This window comes from Brassica napus, unplaced genomic scaffold (assembly GCF_020379485.1).
Source record: "Brassica napus cultivar Da-Ae unplaced genomic scaffold, Da-Ae ScsIHWf_570;HRSCAF=852, whole genome shotgun sequence".
NCBI classification, from domain to species: domain Eukaryota; kingdom Viridiplantae; phylum Streptophyta; class Magnoliopsida; order Brassicales; family Brassicaceae; genus Brassica; species Brassica napus.
This window is the reverse complement of record NW_026016631.1, coordinates 86,035-109,239: the sequence shown is the minus strand read 5'-3', so window position 1 is coordinate 109,239 and position 23,205 is coordinate 86,035. Positions and strand designations below refer to the sequence as shown.

At 32.5% G+C, this 23,205-nt stretch overlaps 2 protein-coding genes and 1 long non-coding RNA gene across 4 annotated transcripts; all 3 read left to right on the top strand.

The window, feature by feature from the left end:
- The first annotated feature begins 586 nt into the window (after nucleotides 1-586).
- LOC106449402 lies at nucleotides 587-1,905 on the top strand. Its single transcript, XR_007336313.1, has 3 exons — nucleotides 587-636; nucleotides 714-1,267; nucleotides 1,355-1,905. It is a non-coding gene; the product is annotated as an uncharacterized LOC106449402 (long non-coding RNA).
- A 3,210-nt stretch (nucleotides 1,906-5,115) lies between these two features.
- On the top strand, nucleotides 5,116-7,423 carry LOC125604580. Its single transcript, XM_048774885.1, has 2 exons — nucleotides 5,116-6,933; nucleotides 7,006-7,423. The coding sequence occupies exons 1-2, from the start codon at nucleotides 6,175-6,177 to the stop codon at nucleotides 7,285-7,287; spliced, it is 1,041 nt and encodes a 346-aa protein (XP_048630842.1). The 5' UTR covers nucleotides 5,116-6,174; the 3' UTR covers nucleotides 7,288-7,423.
- Nucleotides 7,424-18,329: 10,906 nt separating this feature from the next.
- LOC106451590 (probable E3 ubiquitin-protein ligase HIP1) lies at nucleotides 18,330-22,156 on the top strand. Of its 2 annotated transcripts, none has more exons than XM_013893538.3 (7): nucleotides 18,330-18,508; nucleotides 18,707-18,800; nucleotides 20,115-20,817; nucleotides 20,901-21,250; nucleotides 21,333-21,440; nucleotides 21,562-21,723; nucleotides 21,823-22,156. In XM_013893538.3, exons 3-7 carry the CDS (start codon nucleotides 20,136-20,138, stop codon nucleotides 21,967-21,969), a joined length of 1,449 nt encoding a protein of 482 aa, XP_013748992.2. In that variant the 5' UTR covers nucleotides 18,330-18,508; nucleotides 18,707-18,800; nucleotides 20,115-20,135; the 3' UTR covers nucleotides 21,970-22,156. The 2 variants fall into 2 exon arrangements, with proteins under 2 accessions (XP_013748992.2, XP_022575135.2); XM_022719414.2 differs by having other exon boundaries at nucleotides 18,382-18,508; nucleotides 18,749-18,800.
- Nucleotides 22,157-23,205: the final 1,049 nt, after the last annotated feature.

Below are 23,205 nucleotides of genomic sequence, written 5' to 3'. Positions count from 1 at the left end.
TGTAATCAAAGAGATTGTTGATTTGAATTGATTTGATCAGATCTGTCTCTGGGATTTGTAAAGTTGGTAACTTTATGATTTGGGCAATTTACATATATGTATCACGACTAGCACATCAGCTGGATTGGATCAGATTCTACCGTGGATGTTCTACCATAAGGTTCTTGGCGTATCCACGTTTTTTCTTTTTGTATAAGGGAAAGCTGCTACGCCCACCATTTCTAAAGTTCTCGAGTCTATTCCTGTGAGTTCTAGCTTCTTAGACTCTTAGTCCTCTAGGTGTACGGTGACTAAGATAATTATATGCCCGGATTTTTAAAATTAAGATTACTCCATTATCACTGAATAAAGCTAAAACGAGTGAAAAACTATGCATCTAAAGGTAAAAATAAATTAATGACAATCCTAATTTTTCTTGGTTCTCTTAAACTGAAACGCTTCATCTATTCCTTTTCCTCCTGCAAAAGTTTTTGTTTTTTGGTATCATACATTTTAACTTACAAAATTGCTTCCTTTTTGTCTTTTAGTAGGCTTAGAAGAAGCACAAAAATGATGGTGTAAAACCGAAGAGACCATAAAGAAAAAGAAGGAGGAAGATAGAAAAAAGACATGGAGAAGTCAAAGAAAGGATAAAAGGTAAAAGCGCTTTCTTTGTTTATAGCTGTGTTTTTCTACCGTTAAATATCCACTCCTTATCATCACGGTGTATGCAGTCTATAGTGCATGGAGTTAAGTTAGATGATGTTGCTCGGTTACTGAATCGTGCTCGCAACTACTCAGCTGTGTGCTTACATGGCTTATATCAGCCGAGAATATAAGAAAAGGTAATACGTTTTATTTCTTCTTTGAAGTGCATGTCTCTCTATCTTTATTAGTTAAGTAGATACTCATAAGCAAGAAAAACGTATATTGAGTTTTCTGGTCCTTCCCGAAAAGTATGGAGAATGAGATGTTAGGTGAAGCTTTTAAGAAGCTTCAGAACCCATATGAGATAGTGATTGTGGTTCATCATTTGTATCGGCGCATCAAGTTCATCCATCTCTGATCTGCCTAGCTGTTTCTATTGGGGGTAAGTCTTGATATTTGTTTGTTTTTTTCCATTCACAAGAGAATAGTTGAGTTTGCGAAGTGATCCTTTTGATGATTGCACTCAGAAGGACTTAAACAAGCCACTGATTATTGCAGCCAAAACCAACATGGAGGTGTTGTTAGAGGTGGTTGAGGAAGAGGCCAAGCTGGTGGTGGCAAAGCCGCAAAGACAATAAAGGTGGCCTAGCTAAATATTGTTGTGCCTAAAACTGAGATTGAAAAATGGAATAAAAAGCTCTAACATGGTATTAGGAAGAACGTGTAGATAACAAAAACTGAAGGTTTTCTACATTTGTGGATCATCGGGTGAACACGCTCCTGTCTCTAGGAGCATCCGGAGCTAAATCCTTTGTTGCTCAGATTTGTGCAATGATCTTTTTTGTAATTCAGTGGCTACATGAGAGTTGTTTCTGATTGACTCAGAGTTTAGAGTCTACAACGAGTGTACGGTAGGAGACGGTAATGATGATAGAGCTGAATGATAGCGGTGAATGACTGACTCATCACACGATCGGGAAGAAGCATAAGCTGGAGGCGAACGGTGAAGACGGACCAGTTATTTTTTTATGCAAGGAAGACAGGAATGATTCCATCTCCATCAGTAACTTAATTCTCTTCACACTCAAGATGGTGTGGTTACAGTTCTCTGTTCTCTCGACTCTTGAGTTGTTAGTTGTTTATCTAATGGTAAGATATTTTCTCTGTATGTAAACTTGATCGTCCACGAATTAACCCTCATGTATTTTGGTTTCTATTTGTCAGAACAGAGTATGTCGATGATTTTAGCCCATAAAAGTTGTCAGTAAATTGACTTGATTTACTTTGGTAAATTATTTACGTGTTAAGTTCATCAACTTGACTCGAGTCATGTACGATCACACTCACCCACCAAGAACAAGAGATTCAACAGGCCAAATCCCAAGAAAAAAAGTCTACATGTCTTTCCGTATAAGTATGTACATATATAATTATTTATTTCACCAAATATCTTAAAGTAACTATTTTGATTACTGATGGTTATATAGTTAGGGCCAGTGTTTTGAAACCCGACCCGGACCCGCGGTTGAACCGATAAATCCGGTGATCCAGAAAAAATCCGGTTTGGATTTTGTGAAAAATCCAATATTTAGAAATTACAAAAACCCGAAAAAATTCACTAAAACCTGGAACCCGATACCGGTTGAACCACTGGTTAAATCAATAAATAACTTTTACGTCATTTTTTTAGTTTTTAGATTATGTTTTATATTCTAAGTTTCCAATTAAGAAGTTTGACAAAAAAAAAGTTAGGCTTTCCATTTTCAGTTTTATATATGTGATTTTTAGATTTTGATGAAATCTTCACTATGCCACTTGAAGAAAATGAAGTGAACAAGGGTAGAGAGAACTAAAATTAGTTGATGTGATTTGATGTTAGTTTATTTCTACTATTGACAATTTATTACAATGATCTTTTACTTTTGGTTTATTTTTAATTTGAAGTTTAATTTATTATTCACATTAGATATTTAAATATTTAAGAATTTTATATCTTGACTTTTTTAGATTCTGAAAATTTTAAATAATCTAAAGTATTTTTTGATATTTTGTATGTCAAAGGAAAATAAAAATATAAAAATTAAAGTTAAGTATTTTCTAAATACTTTTTAAACATAAAATATATATATATATATATCTAAACTATTATTTTATGTTTTAAAAAACATTTAGAATATATAGTAAAATTTATTTTTTATTTATTTTCATAGATAATATATTATTATATAATAAAATTAATTCATTTATAAACCCGCGGTTGACCCAATGACCCATCGACCCGGTAAGTCGTTTGGTTCAGTGTCCGGGTCGGGTTTAAAAACATTGGTTAGGGCGTATTCATTGGAGTGTCTCTCCTAGGAGGAGATCAACAGCAACGTGGACTACCCATTGGTCCTGGCAATATCAGTTCTGGTACGTAACAGTTTCATTTATATGACTGAAAAATCCGTAGAGTAAAAAAACTGAAAATTTGTGAACATATGAGGAAATGCAATGCAAAGCAGCAGAAGTGGTGTTTGATATAGAATACACGATCTGGCTGAAGGAAAAACAGAGGTTGTTTAATTAAGTGTGGCGACTCAAGAGCACCTGACCAGGAGCGAGCTTAGGATGTTTTTCTCTCCATATTTTTTTTTTGCAGAGATTTATGTCTGCGAAAATGGAAAAATAGAATGATTCAGAAGATAATCTACAGTTCCATTCAGAGAAAGGTCGAAGATCATGGCTGATTTGGTGAATATTGAGTCTTCAGCTAAGTTCTACTACAAACAATTTTTTTCACAATTTACAACGATAGTTATTCTGATATTTAATTCGGGCTGGATTACAAATCTCTCATTTAGTTTTCAATAACTAATCGCACATTTAATTTTCAGAGCTTTGTGCTAATGTTGATGTGTGTGTGCGTGTTGATCATTTGGACATGACCAACCTACTTTGTGATTGATTTGGATATGCACAAGTTCAATTATATCTTTGAGGGATAGGATCTAGATTCATTTCGTGAATTACCGATATATTACACTTATAACTAACAAACAATGATGGAGATTCCAGATTTTATCCACTACAAAGATCACATAAAGAGAAAATAATCAATCTACTAATCACCGGGTGAGCAAAGAGACAAAGGCAAAACAAAGAACAAGTTCACGTATTTGTATTAAAGAGGCAAAAGAAAAAAAACCAATGTCCTTTTTGTAAACCAATGTAACCAGGATTGCTCCAAAAATACATTTGCTCTATAAATTTCGTAAAGCAGTGACAATAAGAGACGACAGAAAGCAAGCAAATTTTAGGTGAACAATTGTTTCTATATATATTTGAAACTATTTAAGAAAAAATTATATTGTCAAATTAAACGGCATCTGATATTGCATCTAAAGCTGTTTTTAATTATTCTCAAATCTAACACTACAACATTTTGTAAAGATGCCAAGCATTTATATTTTATAGACGAAGAGATCACAATCTTGGACAACATCTCCTATGTTCTGGGACACAACCAAACCAAAAACACCACTGAGTAGCACAAAATATAGAACTACAATTTTAAGATGAAATATTAACAATATAATAACACATATCGCATTAAACACTAGAAAAATAACAAAAAGAAACAAATAAAACACATCCACAATTAGCTTCTTTTTTTTGGCAACCCACAATTAGCTTATAATCAAATATGTCCACTCTAATTGCTCACCTAAAATATAATATAATTACCAGAAAAATTATCAAACCCATCTGATATAGGTAGATACCCAAAAATTACATTATCACTTCCATCTAGATTAATAAATCACACAAACTTCGGAAAAACATCACATAATAAATCTTATAAAAAATAACAGACAAAAATAAAGAAGTCTGTTTGTTTATAGCCTATTAATGGCTATAAGAGAATGAAAAACAAAGAAATCGATGACAAAGAAACACAGAAATACGAACGCTGAACATGGGTCGATCATAAAAAAGATAGTTATGCTTAAAAATATGAAACATAAGAAGATAATCAAATTAATAATCACTGGTAATGAATGTGAAATAAAGTATACTCCCTCCGTTTTTTAATATAAGTCGTTTTACAGGTATGCACGTAGATTAAGAAAACCATTAATTTCTTATATTTTCTAAACAAAAACATCATTAATTATTTACCTAACCACAATTCAACCAATAGAAAAATAGAAGATATATTACCATTGATCATACAACATTAATTATTAATAAATTTTACATAGAAAACCGAAAACGACTTATAATCTGAAACAAAATTTTTTGTCTAAAACGACCTATATTAAAAAACGGAGGGAGTATAATTTTTCCTTTTCATAAAAAAATTATAGAATCTGTTTTACAGTTATTATTTATTATTAATAGTTTTTAAAGTTTATAAACACTTCAGATTTAGCATTAAATAAAAGTTGATGTAAACTTTTGAGGCCTTTTTTGCTACTTTTCGAGGATTGTTCTACAATGGGTAGCAGTCATCAAAATAAGTGGCATCAACTCATATTGATTCTAAATACCATAAAGAATTTCTAAATACCATAAGGAATTTCTAATACTGTGACTTAGAACTTAATTGTTAATAAAAAGTGCAAGCTCACTGATTTCAAGCAAAAAATATAAATTTTTGAATATCTACTATGTTAGAATAGTGATGTAGTATGTTCTCAGATTTTACACATGTAATGGTTCATTTTTATCGCAACCAGATGACTTTACCTATGATTAATAATTTGTTTTTCATGATAATCCAATATATAAAATAAGAAATGTTTGGATTATAATTTAGATTTAACTATTCTTTATTCATTTCACATTTACTCATTTTTCTATATATTTTTAGATAGTAAAAATGATAAATTTTTAGTTTACTCATTTCTAATTTTTATAATGTGCATTATATATATTAAATATATTTATATTACGACAAAAAATACATTTATATTGTCTAACCCCGGACGTAGCCCGGGCAAAATCTCTAGTGTATATAAACAGAGAAGTCACATGGCTTTTGGAGGGTCCTGACAGTGATTAATTGTTATGAATCACCTAAGCAATCATAGCTTTATGGAACTTTATTTTTCTTAGCTATGCCAAAATAAATTATTTTATTTTTCATAAAATTCAATTCACTCTATTTGCTTATTTGTCTCTATTGCTCTAGACTTGTGAATATTCTATCCTGGAATAAGGTCCAATTTCAGCCTTGTTTATACCTGGAAAATCGTTATACTATTTTATGCAAAAACCAATATATTCACTCCAGATATATATAATAAAAAATTGTCAAAAATAATTGAAGAAAGGCTGCCCATGTGGGCACTTCCAAGTAATCTCCAGAATCGATGCTTCAAATACATTGGATGTTACTAAAACAACACATATATGAACAAACAAACACCCACAAAAGAAGATCAGAAGACCCGATCTTTGTTATAAACACACAACTTCTTTCTTTTTAGAATATCTTGTCTTCATTTTCTTATAACTTTCTAGTCTTTCTCTACTTTTTTCAGTCTCTAGTTTGAAAAGGAAATGGATCTTGTAAGTTCGAGTGAATCATTTATTGATGATCTTATAGAAGATTACTGGTTCTTTGAGAACTTATTTACCAGGAGATCGAGAGCCTTAAGGGATTGTCCCTCAGATCCTTACCCTTCTTCTTCTTCTTTGAGTTGTCATGAAAAAATGGGAGATTCAGATGAGAGGAAGTATCTAGAAGCTTCCACAGGGCGATGTTTGAACAGGGCAGCTTCGATAGATGGAAGAGAAGGAGGATCCAAGAAGAAGCAGTTGTCTGAAAATATTATGGTTCAAGAACAGACACCAGTTATGTCTTTCTTGCATAAGAAGGAACCTGTGGTTCTTCCCAAATCTGGATCTCGCTCGGCTCCGGGGAAGATTCAAGAACCTTCCACAGAGCGCAGTTTGATCCGGGCACCTTCTTTGCCACCTCGGATAGACAAAAGAGAAATGGAGTTAGAGGCAAAGAAGATGATTAATAAGCTGACACGGCAGTTCTCTGAGAAGATTAGGGTTCTAGAACCAACGACAACAACGAGTGATCGTTTCTTGCAGAAGAAGAAAACACTTGCTCCAAAGAAAGCTAGTAGTACTGAAAGGAACAGAAGAGGAGCTGATAGTAGTAGCAGTGTCAAGATTAGTTTGCAAAGAACTCAAACGATGCCAAATAACATTAGAAGAGGAGAAGAAGAACTTGAAGATCAAGAAACCGACTCAAGAATGGGATTCTTGATCCGTGAAGCTCTTGCAAGCTCACAAAATGCTCAAAATGTAAATAAAATGATTCACTCTTTATGCCACAAAAAAAAAAAAATCTGAAAAGCTTTGAATCTTGAAATGTAGGTCTCAGGCAATGAAAGGCAGAGACCACCGAGACACTTGAAGCCAGAAGCAACTGTTTTGGTCAAACAAACAAGCCCAAGTCCCAAAACGCTGCGTAAAACGGTAAGCAGCATAGAAACAGCCAAAGAGATTCAAGGTTATGATGATCAAGTGGTCGAGCCGCGTGTTGTGAACGGGTTAGCTACACCACCTAGGGTTCCGAAGGATACAAGGAAAGAAATGAAGGATCAGATCAAGTTTTGGGCTCGAGCTGTAGCTAGTAATGTCCGACAAGAGTGCTGAAAATTCTTCTAATTACACTAATTAACTCTGTTCTTGTATGGCACTATTCCGTACAAATGATTCTTATCTTGAACTCTATTGTGTTTATTTTCTTTCTGATCCTCCTGAAATAATGAGATTCTTCTGTTTATGTGATGATGATGTTCTTTAGTTCTTTTTTTTTTTTGCAAGAAAAAAGTCATGATTATCATGAAGAAAAGGGGTTGAGAGAAAACAACAAGAACATTATAATAATGAATCTTAATGGAAAATTTATATTTAAAACCAAAAGAAAGAACATAACTATTTGTGATTTGATTGCGATTTATGCAGAGTTTCCTAGAAGCATTCGAGTTAAAATATTCATTCAGTCTGTTTCGATAACATTACACGTAAAATACGTTGAATCATGTTGGCTTAAATAGTTGTTTTAGTAATAACGTGGAACTAAAACTAGATTGAACCGGTTCTTGATTGCAGAGATCTCTCGTAAGACCTAAACGATAATAGTTTATGCATTTATTCAACCTCAAGAAGTTGATGTCAAAGTAATAAACTAATAATCGAGCATCCTTTGTTTTTTTTGCTAAACTGTAAATATCATATTAATGAGCAAAAGATTTTACAAGAAAGATCTTAGTTCTGAAACCATCAAGGCAAAAAATTAAAACAAGATGGATCAAAGGCAAATATCACTAAACAGAGGAGTCTATCTCAGCTACATTTGCATGAGCCTTTTGAAAGGCTTCCTTTGTCTCCTAGCTGAGATGATATTTCGCACCTCTCTGTCGATACCATAGAAAACAGTTGCGCTCGATAAGGAAGCTTGATTGTGAATCGAGCATCCTTTGAAAGGATATACTAACGCAAAATCTGATAATGTAAGTATGTAATACGCTAGTTTTCATAGAGAAAATGATTCCATGACCTGTCACCGTTAATTACGGATTACTGTTATAGGATTTGTAGTTGCTAGCGTAGTAAACTTCAATACATTGTTACTATTTTTGCGACCAAATCATCTTACAAAAAGAGAAACACATTTTAACTAACAGACAACTCTCACCAGACTTTTATACTTTTTAACAGATGACAGAAACACAGTAGCTTAGGTCAAATCTCAAAGTAGAAAAATAAAGAAACTACTGAAAGAATTTAAAAAGGAAAACTATAAAGTCGAGAGAAAAAAACAATTTACAAACAAGTAGCCGGTTGGTGTAAACAAAACAACAAGCCATTTTTAGTTTTTAGTTTTTTTTTTTGTCCAATTTAGCTAAAAATACAAATTGGAGGAGGTAATTGCAGAAGTGTGCATTTTTTTTAAATAATTGGGGAACCATGTCAAATTTGTTTTGAGTTGCCAATTCTCTCCTCTAGCCACAACTTCTTCGTTACGTATATGTTACCTGCTACCGGGGATGATGCCAAAAAAATTATAATGTATTGAAACTGTTTCCAAAGGCAATCAATGTTTTGAAACCGGATACATTCATTTAAAATGATGATATAAGATACTAAAACCGGATGTAACTCTAATAATTGAAGAAAGAAGAGTTGTGAGATAGTTTACAAATTGTTTGTCAGAAATGTGATTGATAGGAAGATATTTTACAACATGTTGTTCCATGCGCTGAAAGTGATATGATGAGTGCTCGACGCCATAGGACCATGGTATCCTGTTCATCTTGATATATCAATCAAAATACTATCCATGTTGGGAGATGGTATCGGTTCCCTGTCAAATAACGGAGCTTGAATGTTAAAAGTATCTTATTAAAGAAGGCAAGAGCTAGAGATATGCGTATATGTGTCAATAGGCTGCAATTATAGCATGATTACATTTATCTAATCCGAGTTTTACTATTAGTAACCGGATATATGACAGTAGGGTGCATATCTACATAAGTGAATTCCCGATTCTTTGCATTATCAGAAGTTTTAAGATTGTTTGCATTATTGATACTTTCGATATGTGCAACAGTCCCGTCATTATTTGATTTTGTTATGTCTATAAGAACACTTTAGGTATTACTATAAAATGTACAGTCTCTTTACCTGTTACCTAATTTACGTCTATAATTTTGCTATCTAGTGCAAAATCCCTTTTTTTTTTACAAATTCCTATTCTTACTTACCCCCATGCGAAGACCATCTCTACTACGCATTACTTAAATCACTCGAACATAACTGATTAAGAAATAAATATTTAAGAAAATGGTAGATAATAGATACATTGGTCTCTTGTTCTAAAATAAAAAATAACACATCAAATATCAAACACAGATTAAACAAGGGAAATTGCATCCTACATCTATCAAACAAATTATAATTATAAATTCACCCATTAAACAATGGAACATGCAAAGAACTCTCTAACTTGTATCATCATACAGGGTATGATGACTGAATGAATATCATCATACAGGGTATCATCATCATGAATTATCTTGTAAACAGAAATAATCTAACTTTTGAGATGTGACAACTCTTATTTTTTCCTTTTAGAACAAGTGACAGTTTCCGGTTTATAAATGTTTGGCTCAATAAAACAAAACAATTGACTAGTCATTTAAATTTTGCCTTTTTCAAAACCACTATCCTGATTTTGTCGTTGTCGTATTTAACGATTTTTTAATGTGGGTTAACAGTTCAACTCATAAATCATCAGTAAATCATCACAAGAACAACGTTCTCATGTGGGATACCTACCTATGGAGCTGCTTTTGCCACAGAGTTTATAATTATTTTATTGAAAACATATAGTTACAGTAAGGGCTGGACACAGATCGGATATCCAGATTTTTGAAGGTATTTGTGATTTGATTCGTATGTTATGGATATTTAATTTTTCGATTTGCTTTACTTTGGAAAAATACGGATATCCAGAAAAACGGATATCCGAAAAATAAATAGTAATTTGCGGATATTTATGAATACTTACTAATATCTCATCATTTTGATTAATATAAATAATTTTAAAAATTCGATACAGTTTTTTTTTTAAATATATTTTTTACATGATATATAAAATAAAAATTAGAAGAAGTATTGAAACTATATATTTTGTAAATTTTAAACTTAGTTAACAATTATAATATCACAAAACTTAAGAAAAAAGTTATAATTTTCATAAACATTTTCTCTTTCTTTTTATGTACTACTTTTATATAAGTAATAATGTGAATAGAATTTGTCAAATCATATGTTAGAATAATAATTATATAAACTTATACATTTAAAACTTTTAATATAATTAAGATATACATGTATTTATATATTGCCGGATCAGAGCGGATATCCGCTTTCCAAAAATTTAATATTTGTGATTTGTTTGATTTTAACGGATATTAATTTTTAATATTTGGTTTGCTTCGAAAGTTTACGGATATCCAAAATTTTTGGATCGAATCGAAACGAATAACAAATCAAATCAAATTTAACGGATAAAATGTTAAGCCTTAGTTACAGTCACATTTGGTCCAAAAAAAAACATTGTTCCCATGTCTTAAAACAAGGGGAAATCAAGGAGTACACAAGAAAGAAAAAAACAAGATCCCTTAGGACTTGGGAGTTAGGATGCTTTCTAAAAATCTTCAGCCCATAATACTTTCTCAATGCTGCAAACTTTTGTTATTCCTTTGTTTTTCTATTCCTATATATGCATATCTTTTCTCCTCAACTGATTCATTCATTCCTCTCTCTCAAAACCCTAATATCTCTGAGAAGTATTTCTGGATACCCTAATTCACAAACCCAAATCGATCCACCGTTGATTGATCTCTTTTTGAAATAGTTTATAAAAGCTTGTGTTTATTAATTGACATGATATCATATATGTATATACAACTCAAAGTATAAACCTAACCGAAATAGATAAATCTTAAAATATTGATCCAATAGAATTAGGATTATATCCTCTAGCTTAATGCCCCCCTCCCTCTTAAATTTGTAATATCTTGAATGTCCAACTTGAAAAGGAAATATTAAAATGTGGGAGTTGGCAACGCTTTAGTAAGTAAGTTTTGGGTTGTTGTTTTGTTGATATGTACTTAATAGTAACTAGTAAGTAGTTTATATTAAACCACATCATAATCATATGACTATCATTTTTAACATGCTTCGTCTTTTTTCATGAAATATTGGATTCTTACCTATGTGGATTGCCGATTGACCATCGCAAAATAAACACATTGATGATTATGAAAAAAAAATAAACATTAGAAGAAATTTGAGCAATTTAAGTTCACAAGTTGAATCTTCCATAGGTCGATATTTGGTTTCGACAAAAGATTGTGAAACAGTTTTTTTTGTCTCCCATGATACTAAAGAGTCGTCAAAAGGACTACATACACACTAAAAGAACTTCTTTTAGCTGGAAAAGCCGACCAATTAGAATCGAAACAAGCTGTCAATCGCATGTCATAGTTCGACTTGAGCATAACTAATCCACACAACCTTTTAAGTATCTTACCGCACATTTTCTGCATGAATTAAGATGAAATATGGACAATGCAGATGAGTGAAAGCAAGATAGATCGAACTACCTATCAACTGTCTATACTTGCTTGGATCGGTAAGCAGTGTTCATTCATCAAGAGCAAGACCATAACCGTTTATTAGAATGTTTATATATGATACTCTTTATAAGACTTTTACGAGTAAGACCATAACCCTTAAGGTCAAAAGCTCTAATACCATTATCAATGTCAAGTCAAAAATTAAAGACAATTGAATCAATGTGTTCCAGATTCCTATGGTCTGGCAACATCGAAAACAGAACAGCATTAAAGGTCGCTTGGAATACTATCTGCTTGCCCAAGAGTGAAAGTGGATTAGGTTTGAGAAAATTTACTCAATGGAACAAGGTTCTCTGCCTCAGATTCATTTGGTTATTATTCTCTAACTCTGACTCTTTATGGAGTAAGTGGCACATGCACCATTACCTGAGCAATACTATTTTTTAGGCCATCACTCCAAAGAATTCAGATTCTGCAATTTGGAAGTCCATACTATCGCCAAGCCCCTTGCTGATAAATTCATCAAATGCAGTATCAACAATGGCTATGTCGCCTCTTTTTGGTATGACAGTTGGACACCGCTAGGCAAGCTAATTGAATTCATCGAACCTACTGGTCCTAGGGACCCAAACCTTCACATTTCAGCCTCTGTGGCGGATGCCTGCAATTCCAAGGGATGGAAGTTGCCTTCACCTCGTTCAGAAAACGCTCTAACCCTGCATATACATCTAATGACATTGAGTTTGCCTAACCAAGCTCTTGGGACTGACACTTATCATTGGATAATTAATGCTACGGACTGCAGGGGTTTCTCCTCGACAAAAACTTGGGAAGCTCTAAGACTGCGAGCTCCTGTCAAGCAGTGGAAAATGTTAGTATGGGTCAGTGGCTTGATCCCTAGACATGGATTCAACATGTGGCTAGCTCACAAGAGGGAGACTAGCAACGTGGGGTAAAATCCTAACTGTTGCCTTTGTAACAGCTTCGAGGAGACTCGGGATCACTTGTTCCTGTACTGTGACTTTGCTATGAATTTGTGGAACCAGGTTTTCTCGCGGCTCGACAACAACAGACGTACCTTCATCTCTTGGGAAGAACTCCTCTCCTGGACTCGACGATCGACTTCATCAGCGCCTTCGTTGCTCAAGAAACTCGTGGTTCAAGCTGCTGTCTACAATATTTGGCGACAAAGGAACTCGGCCCTACACAGCAACGGACACGCCTCTACTCAACAAACTTTCAAGATGATAGACAGAGATGTGAGGAACACAATATCAGCAAGTCAGACATAGGAGAAAGTTTCAAACTCTTAATTATGTCTTATTGGATTAGGTGATTTTTTTCAAAATTCATAATCTGTGTTTTCTTTGTTTTTTATTCTTTTTTGCTAAGGGAACACTTTCTTAGGCTTATAAACCTAAACTTTTCATTTTTTTAATGAATATTCACAATTTAGTAAAAAAAACAAGACAGTGAAGAATACCTCCGAATTAGAAGAGATTGAACTTTGGTTCGGGCATTGACCATTTTAGTCTGATGTGTTTTTCCCCTGTTATGTTGATGGGCTACTAAATGGGCATTTACTATTCAATGCTCTAAAGGATAATAATTCAAGGGCTTTCTATAACTGTATTTTATCTTTCACTTTTGTGGTGATACTAATCACAATATATTTTAATCTGCCGTTTACTTCTTGTTCTATTGAACTTGGTGTTTCAACCAAAGAAAATAATATCATTTTGATAAAAATAAGACATTACACAATTCAACTAGGATCTTTTCACTCTTGTTTTACAAAATGATCTCGTTTGGTATTTTGCTTTATTAATCCAAACACAGAATTATGAGATAGATCTTTATCTGATAGTTTGTTTTGTTAAATGAATTTCCTTTTCTATAAAATTAGATTAATGTTTCTATCATAGAGGCACCATTAGTATGTGTAATCCAGTTGATTCGTATATACCTCAATAAATAAGGAATAAAAGAGAGCATATTCTCTTCGTTGGTCTAAGACAGTCGAAAGAATCTGATCCAAACTCTACAGTTGGAAGCAATGTTAATGTGCTTCTTCTTTTTTTTTTGGCTATACGTGCTTGCTTTTCCAAGCACCTACGTGGTGTGGCTAATACGTATATATACGGCGTATGTCTAAGTTTCTCTAGTATGGCTACTTCTTTGAGTATAAACTATTAAGCTAGATTGACTTCCAACCTAAAACTGATTGGTGATAAGTGGAGTTGTCCTTCTATATCTTATATATTACTCCATTCGTTTCACAATAAGTATCAGTTAGATATATATTACTCACTTCGTTTCATAATAAGTGTCAGTTAGACATATTTCATGCAAATTAAGAAACTAACAAAATATAATAATTTCTTATCTATTAAAAGAGAAACATTGTAATAAATGTATTCACACACTATAATAGATACGTGGCAACCTCTTAATGATTTGATAATAAGTATGCTAATGAGTTCACACTATATTCATAAATATGTTCACACTATGTACATTGCATTTTTTTAATATAAAACTCACATACATGGTTCCAATAAAACTCTGGATTTTTCTTCAGTTAGAATAAAAATAGATAATGAATCAAAAGCCGAGCTATATATATTATTTTTATTGTTTACGGATAAAGTTGAGCAAAATATTCATAAATTTTGATTCGATTCGTTATCCGTTTTGATTTGAATCAAAAACTCTGGATATCTGTAACTCTACGAAACAAATCAGATACTAAAATACAATATCCAAAAAAGAAGCAAATCACAAATACCAATATTTTTAGGAACATATATCTAATTTGATATGTTATATGCATATATATACATATATGTAAAGAATTATATATATATATATGTTATATATATTATACTTTATATCAGTTTTATAATATTTTTATGAATTAAATTTATTATATTAGGTACTATAATTTAAAAGGTAAATAATGTTTAATTTTTGTAATAAAATGTTATTATTAAAAAAATTTAATTATTTTTAAAATTTTATTTTATTTACGGATCAAATTGGATATTCTTTAAAATTCTAAAACATTTCGGATATCCGAGTCACCGAATATCTAGGTGGCTAAAGATCGAATCGACACGAATGCTTCCAAATACCCAGATATTCTATATGTGCCAACCCCTATTTACGGATACAATTTTATTTTCTTTATATGAAAAAATGACTAATGCCAAGGCCTTTTTTAATTTTAAATTAATTTTAATTTTATCTTTCATGTATTATGTTGAACAAAAATGTCATTTAATATTAATTAATAATATCTTTATATATTTGTAAACTATTTTTATATATTTTTTACATACACATAGATGTGCACCTTGATGTGAGCACTTTGTAACTAAGGCTTCGAATGGTAAAAGCAGTTCAAGCAGGACAGATCAAGCAGATCATGCAGATCAAGCAGGACAAGTACAGATCAAGCAGGACAAGTGCAGATCAAGCGGATCATGCAGGAGAAAACCGGATCAAATAATTTATTATAACTTAGGAATGACAAAATGAGTTCAAAACTATAGAACATATATTAAAACAATAAAAATGACACTTAGATATCTAAACAAATATCTTAGATATTATAGGATCGACCGAAATGCCTGTAAATGTTTTAAAAGATACTTATACTTATTTTATTTTCTTATTTATAAAAATTAAAAATTATATGACAAAAAATAATAAGTAGAGAATGATAATTTTATATTGTTAAAATTGTAAATAAAATAAAATAAAAATATTGTATTCATAAAACTAGATAAATATATTTTTAAAGTTATATGTTGTAACAAAGTTATTTATTGACCAGACAAAAAAAAAAGCAGATCAACACCACCAAATATTGGCGGGTGAGATCTGCATGCAGATCTCCTGCTTTTTTCACAAAAAGACAAAAAATATTGAACTGCATGCAGATCTCCCGCTTGAACTGCTTTTGTAAAAAGAAAATGGTGAATGGTGAATACAGTGCAGGAGAACTGCATGTGCAGGAGATCTGCACTTGTCCCGTTCCTCCATTCGGACACTAAGTGTTCACCACAACTGAAGTATCTAATTTTTTTAAAAGTTGAAATATTTTGTCTTAATGCTTCTTTCACTAGTGACCAAATTGTAGTGAAATGATTTGTCTTAATAATTTTCTTTTCTTTTTCTTAAACTACTATCTGTTTAGAAACTATAGTATGAAACTATTGGTTCGACATGACGACTATCTAAAATTCATAACATGAAAATAAATAAATAATATTAATTTTTGGTTTTTACTGAAAAAAACCAAAAAATCAAGCATTTTAACCAAATAAACGAAAATGAATATTAATTTAAAATAAGTTATATTTTAGAAGATTAAATCTAAAAAAAAAACTTAAAACCGAACCAATATCCAAATTAAACAGATTTAGTGTCTTTTTATTAAAAAGTAACGAAACTAATAATCACATTCTGCACAGTCTACCTTTATTTATTATGCAACTATTTAAATAAAAATGATTTAACTAAACATCTATTGGTCATTTAAAAGGGTAAGAAAGTGATTAATGTTAAAACTTACATTGAAAATGTAGAATGACATTTATTTTGAAACAGAATAAAAAAAAAAAACTAAAATGACATTTTTTTATGAAACAGAGTAGTAAGGATCCCACTTTGTGTCTAATATAGACTATCAATTATTCTGCAAAAAAAAAAGTATACCAATTTGTACAGGTGACGGGGATTTTGAGATATATTGTTGGCATTAAAATCACATACACCAAGAACGATGCATAGATTTTAGTGTATGTCGATTTGATCTTCTCTATATGTGTTTGACTAAAAAGTCAAAATGTACATCTTAGCTCGAAGTACGATTGTTTGGCCTGCATACAAGTGAACAACCTATGCTCCCTTGGTTCGTTTGAAAGGTATTAACATTAAACAAACGACATTTGAAAGGAACATTGAACAAACATAATTTTTCTATTGGTTCAAAAATCATATTTTTCTATGTATTGTTTTTCTTTATAAACGATTGTGCATCTTTCAAGATGCGACCCAAAATTTTACCAAAAAAAAAAAAAAGATGAGACCCAAACCATATAATTTTTTTAGAGAATAAGACTTCTTCCAATAAAATTTGATCATGTGATTTCAAAAATTTCTTATTAGTAATCAAGGAGTTTTAATCACTTGACCAATTAGCCGTTGGTATTTTTCTGTAATTTTACTCAACATTTATCTCTAACTAGTTAAGGTTATTGATAGGATTTTAAAGTTTGTTTATTTATTACAAACACACGGTTTAAACTGTATTTTTTAATAATGAAGGTTTTGGAACTTATGCTAATAATCTTGTTCAGGTCTTAACTTTGTTTTTTGATAATCCGATTTAAAGACTAATCCTTCATATTAAATATGGTGAATTTGGAGAATAAGGGACCCCGTTACACTACCATTGAACGGTGTTGCATGAGGATCATTACTTTATATCAGTTAATTACACAGCGCATTTGAGTTTTAATTTCTTGGATAAGATGTGGTTGTCTGGTTTAGATTGTTCACAACGTTGTGTAGCCATAAATTGTAAATTAATGTTTGGACATAATTAGGTATCAAGCTGGTTCAGCAAAGAAAGCACATGCATTGGGGCGGCACTTCCTTAAAGCTTTGTGTTAAGAAAACCAAACAATTCAATAATTTTTCTCAAAATCTATCTAAATGCAGAGATAAATAAATATTCAGTTATATAGTACTCCTTCCGTTTTAATATAAATTGTTTTAGAATTATGCACGTTGATTAATAAATCATTAATTTTTTTATATTTTCTAAACAATAAATTACCTAATCACAAATCAACCAATAATAAAATATAAAGTATATTATCATTGGTCATGTAACATTAAGTGTTAATAAATTTTACATAGAAAATCAAAAATGTCATATAATTTGAAACATAAAAAATTCTTTAAAACAACCTATATTAAAATACGAAAGGAGTATTTCTTAACAAACATGTAACAAAAACAAGAATAACCATTTTTGATAAAGTAATCAAATTTAATAAAATCATGTCAATTTGGATCATTTAATGAAGATAAAATAAAATCCTCTATAATTATTTTAAAAAACTTGATTAATAAATGAAGTTTAATTCATGGTTGGCATGCCTCAGCAATCAGCTACGATGAAGACAAACAAAAAATTCTGAGATTAAAAGTTTGTATTAATTAAAGTTGGTAGTAGTAAATAACTTTACAGAGTACTCTCTGTATTTAAAAGATTAATTTTTATATTTATTGATATTTTAAATATTAATGTTTTTACATTATAATGAATGTGTTTTTGGTAATATAAAAAGTGAGTAAAAAATTATAGTAGAATAAATAAAAGTGGTTTATCAGTTATGCAAAGGCTAAAGTAATATTTAACGGCGACGTTTAGGTCTATAATTAGGGCACTGTCTATTTCTTTTTAATTAATTAGAATTGAAAAAATGCTGCAAAAATGAGAAACCAATGAAAAAATAGGAAACTAAAGAGAAAAAAGGATAAATGAGAAAAATAAATAAAAAGCTTGTTGTTCCGTCAGCGTGCGAGAAGAAAGGGTTAGAATCAAGAAACCGACGTCCCTCTCTCTCTCTCTCTTTCCCCTCACCTCTTCTTTCTCTCTGCTTCTGATCTCTCTCTCTCTCTCTCCCTGATTAAACCTTCATAATCAGGTAATTATCACGTTTAATCGGCTCCCGAAGCCCTTTTTCTCTTGTAATTCTCCCCGGCTTCGAATCATTATTTTGTTTTTGTGGGTTTTTAATTATGATGATGATGATGATGATGATGAAATTGCATTGTTGTGGGTCTGTTGGTTTTGCGATTTTGAGCATCGAAGATTGTTCATAACCTTATCTGCATGTTTGCAGGGAGTTTTCGATATAATTTACAAGTCTTTTTGTCTTGTCTAGCTCGTTGCTGCCCTTCGACATCTCCAAAGCTTTCTCCTTTTTTGCTCTCAAGGTCTGATTTTTCCTCCCTTCTTGCATTAGATGATACTTCTGATTGATTGGGCATTTTTTTTGTGTATTTGTATGAAAGTTTTGATCTTTATTTAGTTCTGAGTTTCTCATTTTTGATTTTTAGCTAAGTTTGTTGTTTTCTTTCATGAAAATGATGATCTTGGCTCTTTACCCTGTCATCATGCGTTTGAGAATGCACAATGCAATCTTCTGTTGTGAACATGTTTGCTTTTATACTAAAATCACAAGTTGACATATGCAGCTTAGCTTAGTTTTAAGTATCAGCCCTTGAGAAGGTGTAATGATTGTTGTTGCATTAACTGATATAAAAATCTCGATTTCTTACTCAGTTTATACTTTATTGTGTCATCATTATGGTTGCTGATGTTTCTTTTATATAACTCTAAACCTATCAAGGAGAAAGTTTTGGTTTTTCTTGGCTAGTTGTAGAATTTCTTCATGAAAATGATATTGGCTTTTTACCCTGTCATCATGAGTTTAAGAATGCACAATGCAATCTTCCGAGAACATGTGCTTTCTGTGATTTGATTTCGTTACTTCACTCCCTAAATCACAAGTTGACATATGCAGCTTAGCTTACAAACATGTAATATAACTTAGTTTTAAGTATCAGCCGTTGAGAAGGTGTAATGATGCTGCATTAATTGATATAAAAAAAGCTCATCCTCTTACTCAGTTTATACTTTCTTGTGTCATCATTATGGTTTGCTGAGACTTTGTTTTTTTTTCTTCCTTCTTGCATTAGATGATAGTTTTGATTTTGGTTAGGCATGGTGGGCTTGTTTCATCTTCTTTTTTTTTTCATGTATGAAAGTTTTGATTTTTTTTTCTTTGTTGTAGAATTGTTCAGAAGCTAAATTTATATTTCATGAGAATGATCTTGGCTTTACCTTGTTATCATGAGTTTGACAAATGCACAGTGCAATCTTCCAAAAAACATGTGCTTTGTGTGTTTTAATTTCGTTAGTTCATTCCCAGTATCACAAGTTGACATATATGCAGCTTAGAAAGAGTGACATTGATTATGTGTAATAATGTTGCATTGATTGATTGGTTCCATTAAATTTAACAAAGTTCAGTTTCTTACTCAGTTTAAACTTTGTTGTGATTACTGATGTTTTTTTCTTTATAACTCAAAACCTTTCAGAAGTTGACATATGCAGATTACATAGAGTGACATTGATTATGTGTAATAATGTGGCATTGATTGGTTCCATTGAATTTTCTTTAAAAAAATGTTCAGTTTATACTTTGTTGCTGATGTTTCTTTATTATGTGACTCAAAACCTGTCAGAGGGCTTATGCAGCAAGCGAAATGGGACAAAGAAATAGAACAGTCGATTTAGAAATGGAGCAGCAGCAGCAGCAGCAGCACCAATCTCAATCCTCTCTCCAACCAGGACCTTGCATCCTTCTAAGCAGCTTTCCCCAACAACAACAACAACAACCTGATAACAATAATAATAACCTACCTGCAATGGCTGCAAGCTTTCCTAATTTAGAAGCTCGTTCTCTTCAAGACCCAACCTCCTATGACATGTTCTACGGTCTTCCTCAGTACCATCATCACCATCAACTCCATCAGCCTGCTCCTCCTCCGAATTACTATGTTCCCTATATGGCATTTCAGGGTCCATCCTCAAGCAGTCAAGGTGTAGTTGGAGTAAGTTCTGATCAATTTATGGATCATACAAGAGGGGCGTATAAGAGAAAGAACGCCGAAGGAATACCAGTGATGAATCATCAGTCTTTAAGTACTTTAGCAGCTCCATTCAACAATACACCTGAGACAATAGCTCCTTTTGGAGGCCCAAGGAGCAGACCGATGAACCATGTTCTTCCTCCTCCTCCTCCTCCTCATGCTCCTAATAGCTTCATTCAAGGGAGCTATCCTGGTCATCATCCTTTCCCACCTCCTGGCTCAATCTGGTACGACCAACACCATGGCAGGCCTGATGGTTCACCCTCGTTTTGGCCCCACCCACCTTACATGCACGGTACCTACCCACCCATTATCTCTTTTTTGAAGCTTTGAACTGTAATAATCTTGATTATCTATCTTTTGAATGAACTTTTGTAGCTGGTTCCATAGAGTTTAGTAGTAGAAACCCTACAGCGTTCATGTATCCTCCGAGGGACCATTATTATCCTCACCCTCCACCTCCTCCTCCTCCTCCTCATGTACAAGGAGTGAGAGGCCCGAGCGCCACATTATACCCTCCCATGGCTTCTTCACCCTCGTATGGATTTCCTCCTGGGAACTTTGCTCCTCCTCAGAACACAATCAATAGAGGTGGTCCCTCGGGTTCAGAGATGGGTCAAGTTCAACCAACAGGGTTTCGGATATACCAGCGAGATGATTCTGTACCCTTAGCAGCTCTTAGACAACACCGTGGAGGAGTTCCTCGCTTTAGAATGATGCCTGATGATGTATGTTACTTTCTTTCCTCATTTAGTCTTCTCCCTATACTTTGCTTAAGATTCTGTTTGGTTCCTCTCAACGTGTGTTCAGGAAGTTGCGATTTTGGAGTTTGGAGACTTCCTTGGTGGTGGCTCTGGAAATAACCACATTGATCATCATCGAGATATGCGTTTGGACATCGAGGAAATGTCTTATGAGGTGAGCCAATCATTACTCTTTACCTATGTTCTTATCAGAGTTAGGCATGTAGCTTGTCTTTTTATTATCAGAGTTAGGATTTTGTTGAAACTGATTTTAACAACCGTGGGGGTTTGAACAGGAGCTACTTGCGTTGAGCGAGCGAATTGGAACCGTGAACACTGGTTTGCCAGAGGAAGATGTTAAGAACCATCTGAAAACAAGAACATGTTCTGTAGTCAACCTTGCAGCAGAGTCTCCACAAACTAAAGATAGAGAAACAGAACCTTGCACCATATGTCAGGTAAGAAAAATGTATCCAAAGATCAAAGATTTTGAAAAGGCTACACATGCTTGGATTTCAAAGCTCTAAAGAATGATCTGATCTCAATTTGTATTACAGGAGAGTTTCAAGAACGAAGAGAAGATTGCAACTTTGGATTGTGGGCATGAGTATCATGCAGGATGCTTGGAGAAATGGCTGGTTGTGAAGAACGTTTGCCCAATCTGTAAAGCAGAGGCATTGGTCATGGAGAAGACAACTGTTTAATAGGAAGAAAGAATGGCTTTTTAAATCTATATATATATTTATATAAAAAAAAAGAAACTTAACAAGAAGAGAAGGGAAGAAAACAATAGTTTGGGCTTGTTTTCAGCTCCAAAAAGGATTCTGTAAATTTGTACTCTTTTTTGTTTGTGCAGATATTAATATGTGTTAATGGTGTCACTCTTTTCTATTTGGTTTCTTGGCTTATGTGAAACTGAACAAATGTACAGGCTAATTTGCTTTATCTAGGGCTTTTCATTCTTTTATGCTTTCTTGTTCGGATTGCTTAGGGTTTCTATTATCCTTTTTTTAAAAAGGAAAAATCTCTTTTAAGACGTGTCAAATTAAAAAATTTGAATGGACAACATGTATAGGTTGAATTCTTGCACTCTTGAAGAAGTTTATGTTTTATTGAATTTGTCATGCGTGGTATCCTGGTATTCTTGAATACCCTATAGAAACTTTTGTATCTTAATCTTCTATTTGGATCCTGAAGGTACATCGGTCCTCTAGGCTGTAGTGTAGATACCATGTTTACCGATTCCGAACTGTTTGTCTTGAAAAGTATTTATAATTGTTGAAATTTAATTATGCATTTCATCACCCAAACTAGAGTTTCAAACTTTGCAAATAATGATGATAAGCTTTGCCGAATGTTGCGTGCTCCCATCAAACCGTCAATAGTTCTGTTCGTTAATCAAACGTTGCCGCAGCGACTACAAATCAAAATTTAGAAGGGAAAAAGAGTATCCAAAAAGAAAGAGAGAAACGAACACGGCTAATATCTTCTTGTTTGGCGAATCATACATGTCCAATAAATTGATCTATGTCTTTTCACGATGCAGCGAATTTACGATTTACACCATTGTTTAGTTTGGGCTTATGCTTGGATCTTTAATACTGTCTTGACCTGATTGAAATTCTTATTCATTTGTGATTTCGTTTGGGCCTCTTTATAAGATAGTCTCCACCTCGTCAAGCTTTAAAATATCCCTCGGATCTTTATCAATACCGTTATAATTTATTGTTCTGATATTTCTAAACATATCGTATCCATGAGAATGCAATGACTGAACTAACATTTTATATCTTTCAAAACAAATAATCCATACTGGAGTATAAATATGATGTTGCAAAGATACTCGGATTTTATCGTATTTGCAAAAGAGCCTAAACAAATCAAGTATATATTTTGTGACTTGACATCCAGGTTCGACTATGTATTTTTTCTGATTATGT

Excerpts from the sequence above, each read along its gene's own strand:
- LOC125604580 (XM_048774885.1), top strand. The coding sequence starts at position 6,175 with ATGGATCTTGTAAGTTCGAGTGAATCATTTATTGATGATCTTATAGAA. Across the intron at positions 6,934-7,005 it reads GCTCACAAAATGCTCAAAAT|GTCTCAGGCAATGAAAGGCA; the intron begins GTAAATAAAATG and ends CTTGAAATGTAG.
- LOC106451590 (XM_013893538.3), top strand. The coding sequence starts at position 20,136 with ATGGGACAAAGAAATAGAACAGTCGATTTAGAAATGGAGCAGCAGCAG. Across the intron at positions 21,251-21,332 it reads TTAGAATGATGCCTGATGAT|GAAGTTGCGATTTTGGAGTT; the intron begins GTATGTTACTTT and ends ACGTGTGTTCAG. Across the intron at positions 21,724-21,822 it reads AACCTTGCACCATATGTCAG|GAGAGTTTCAAGAACGAAGA; the intron begins GTAAGAAAAATG and ends TTTGTATTACAG.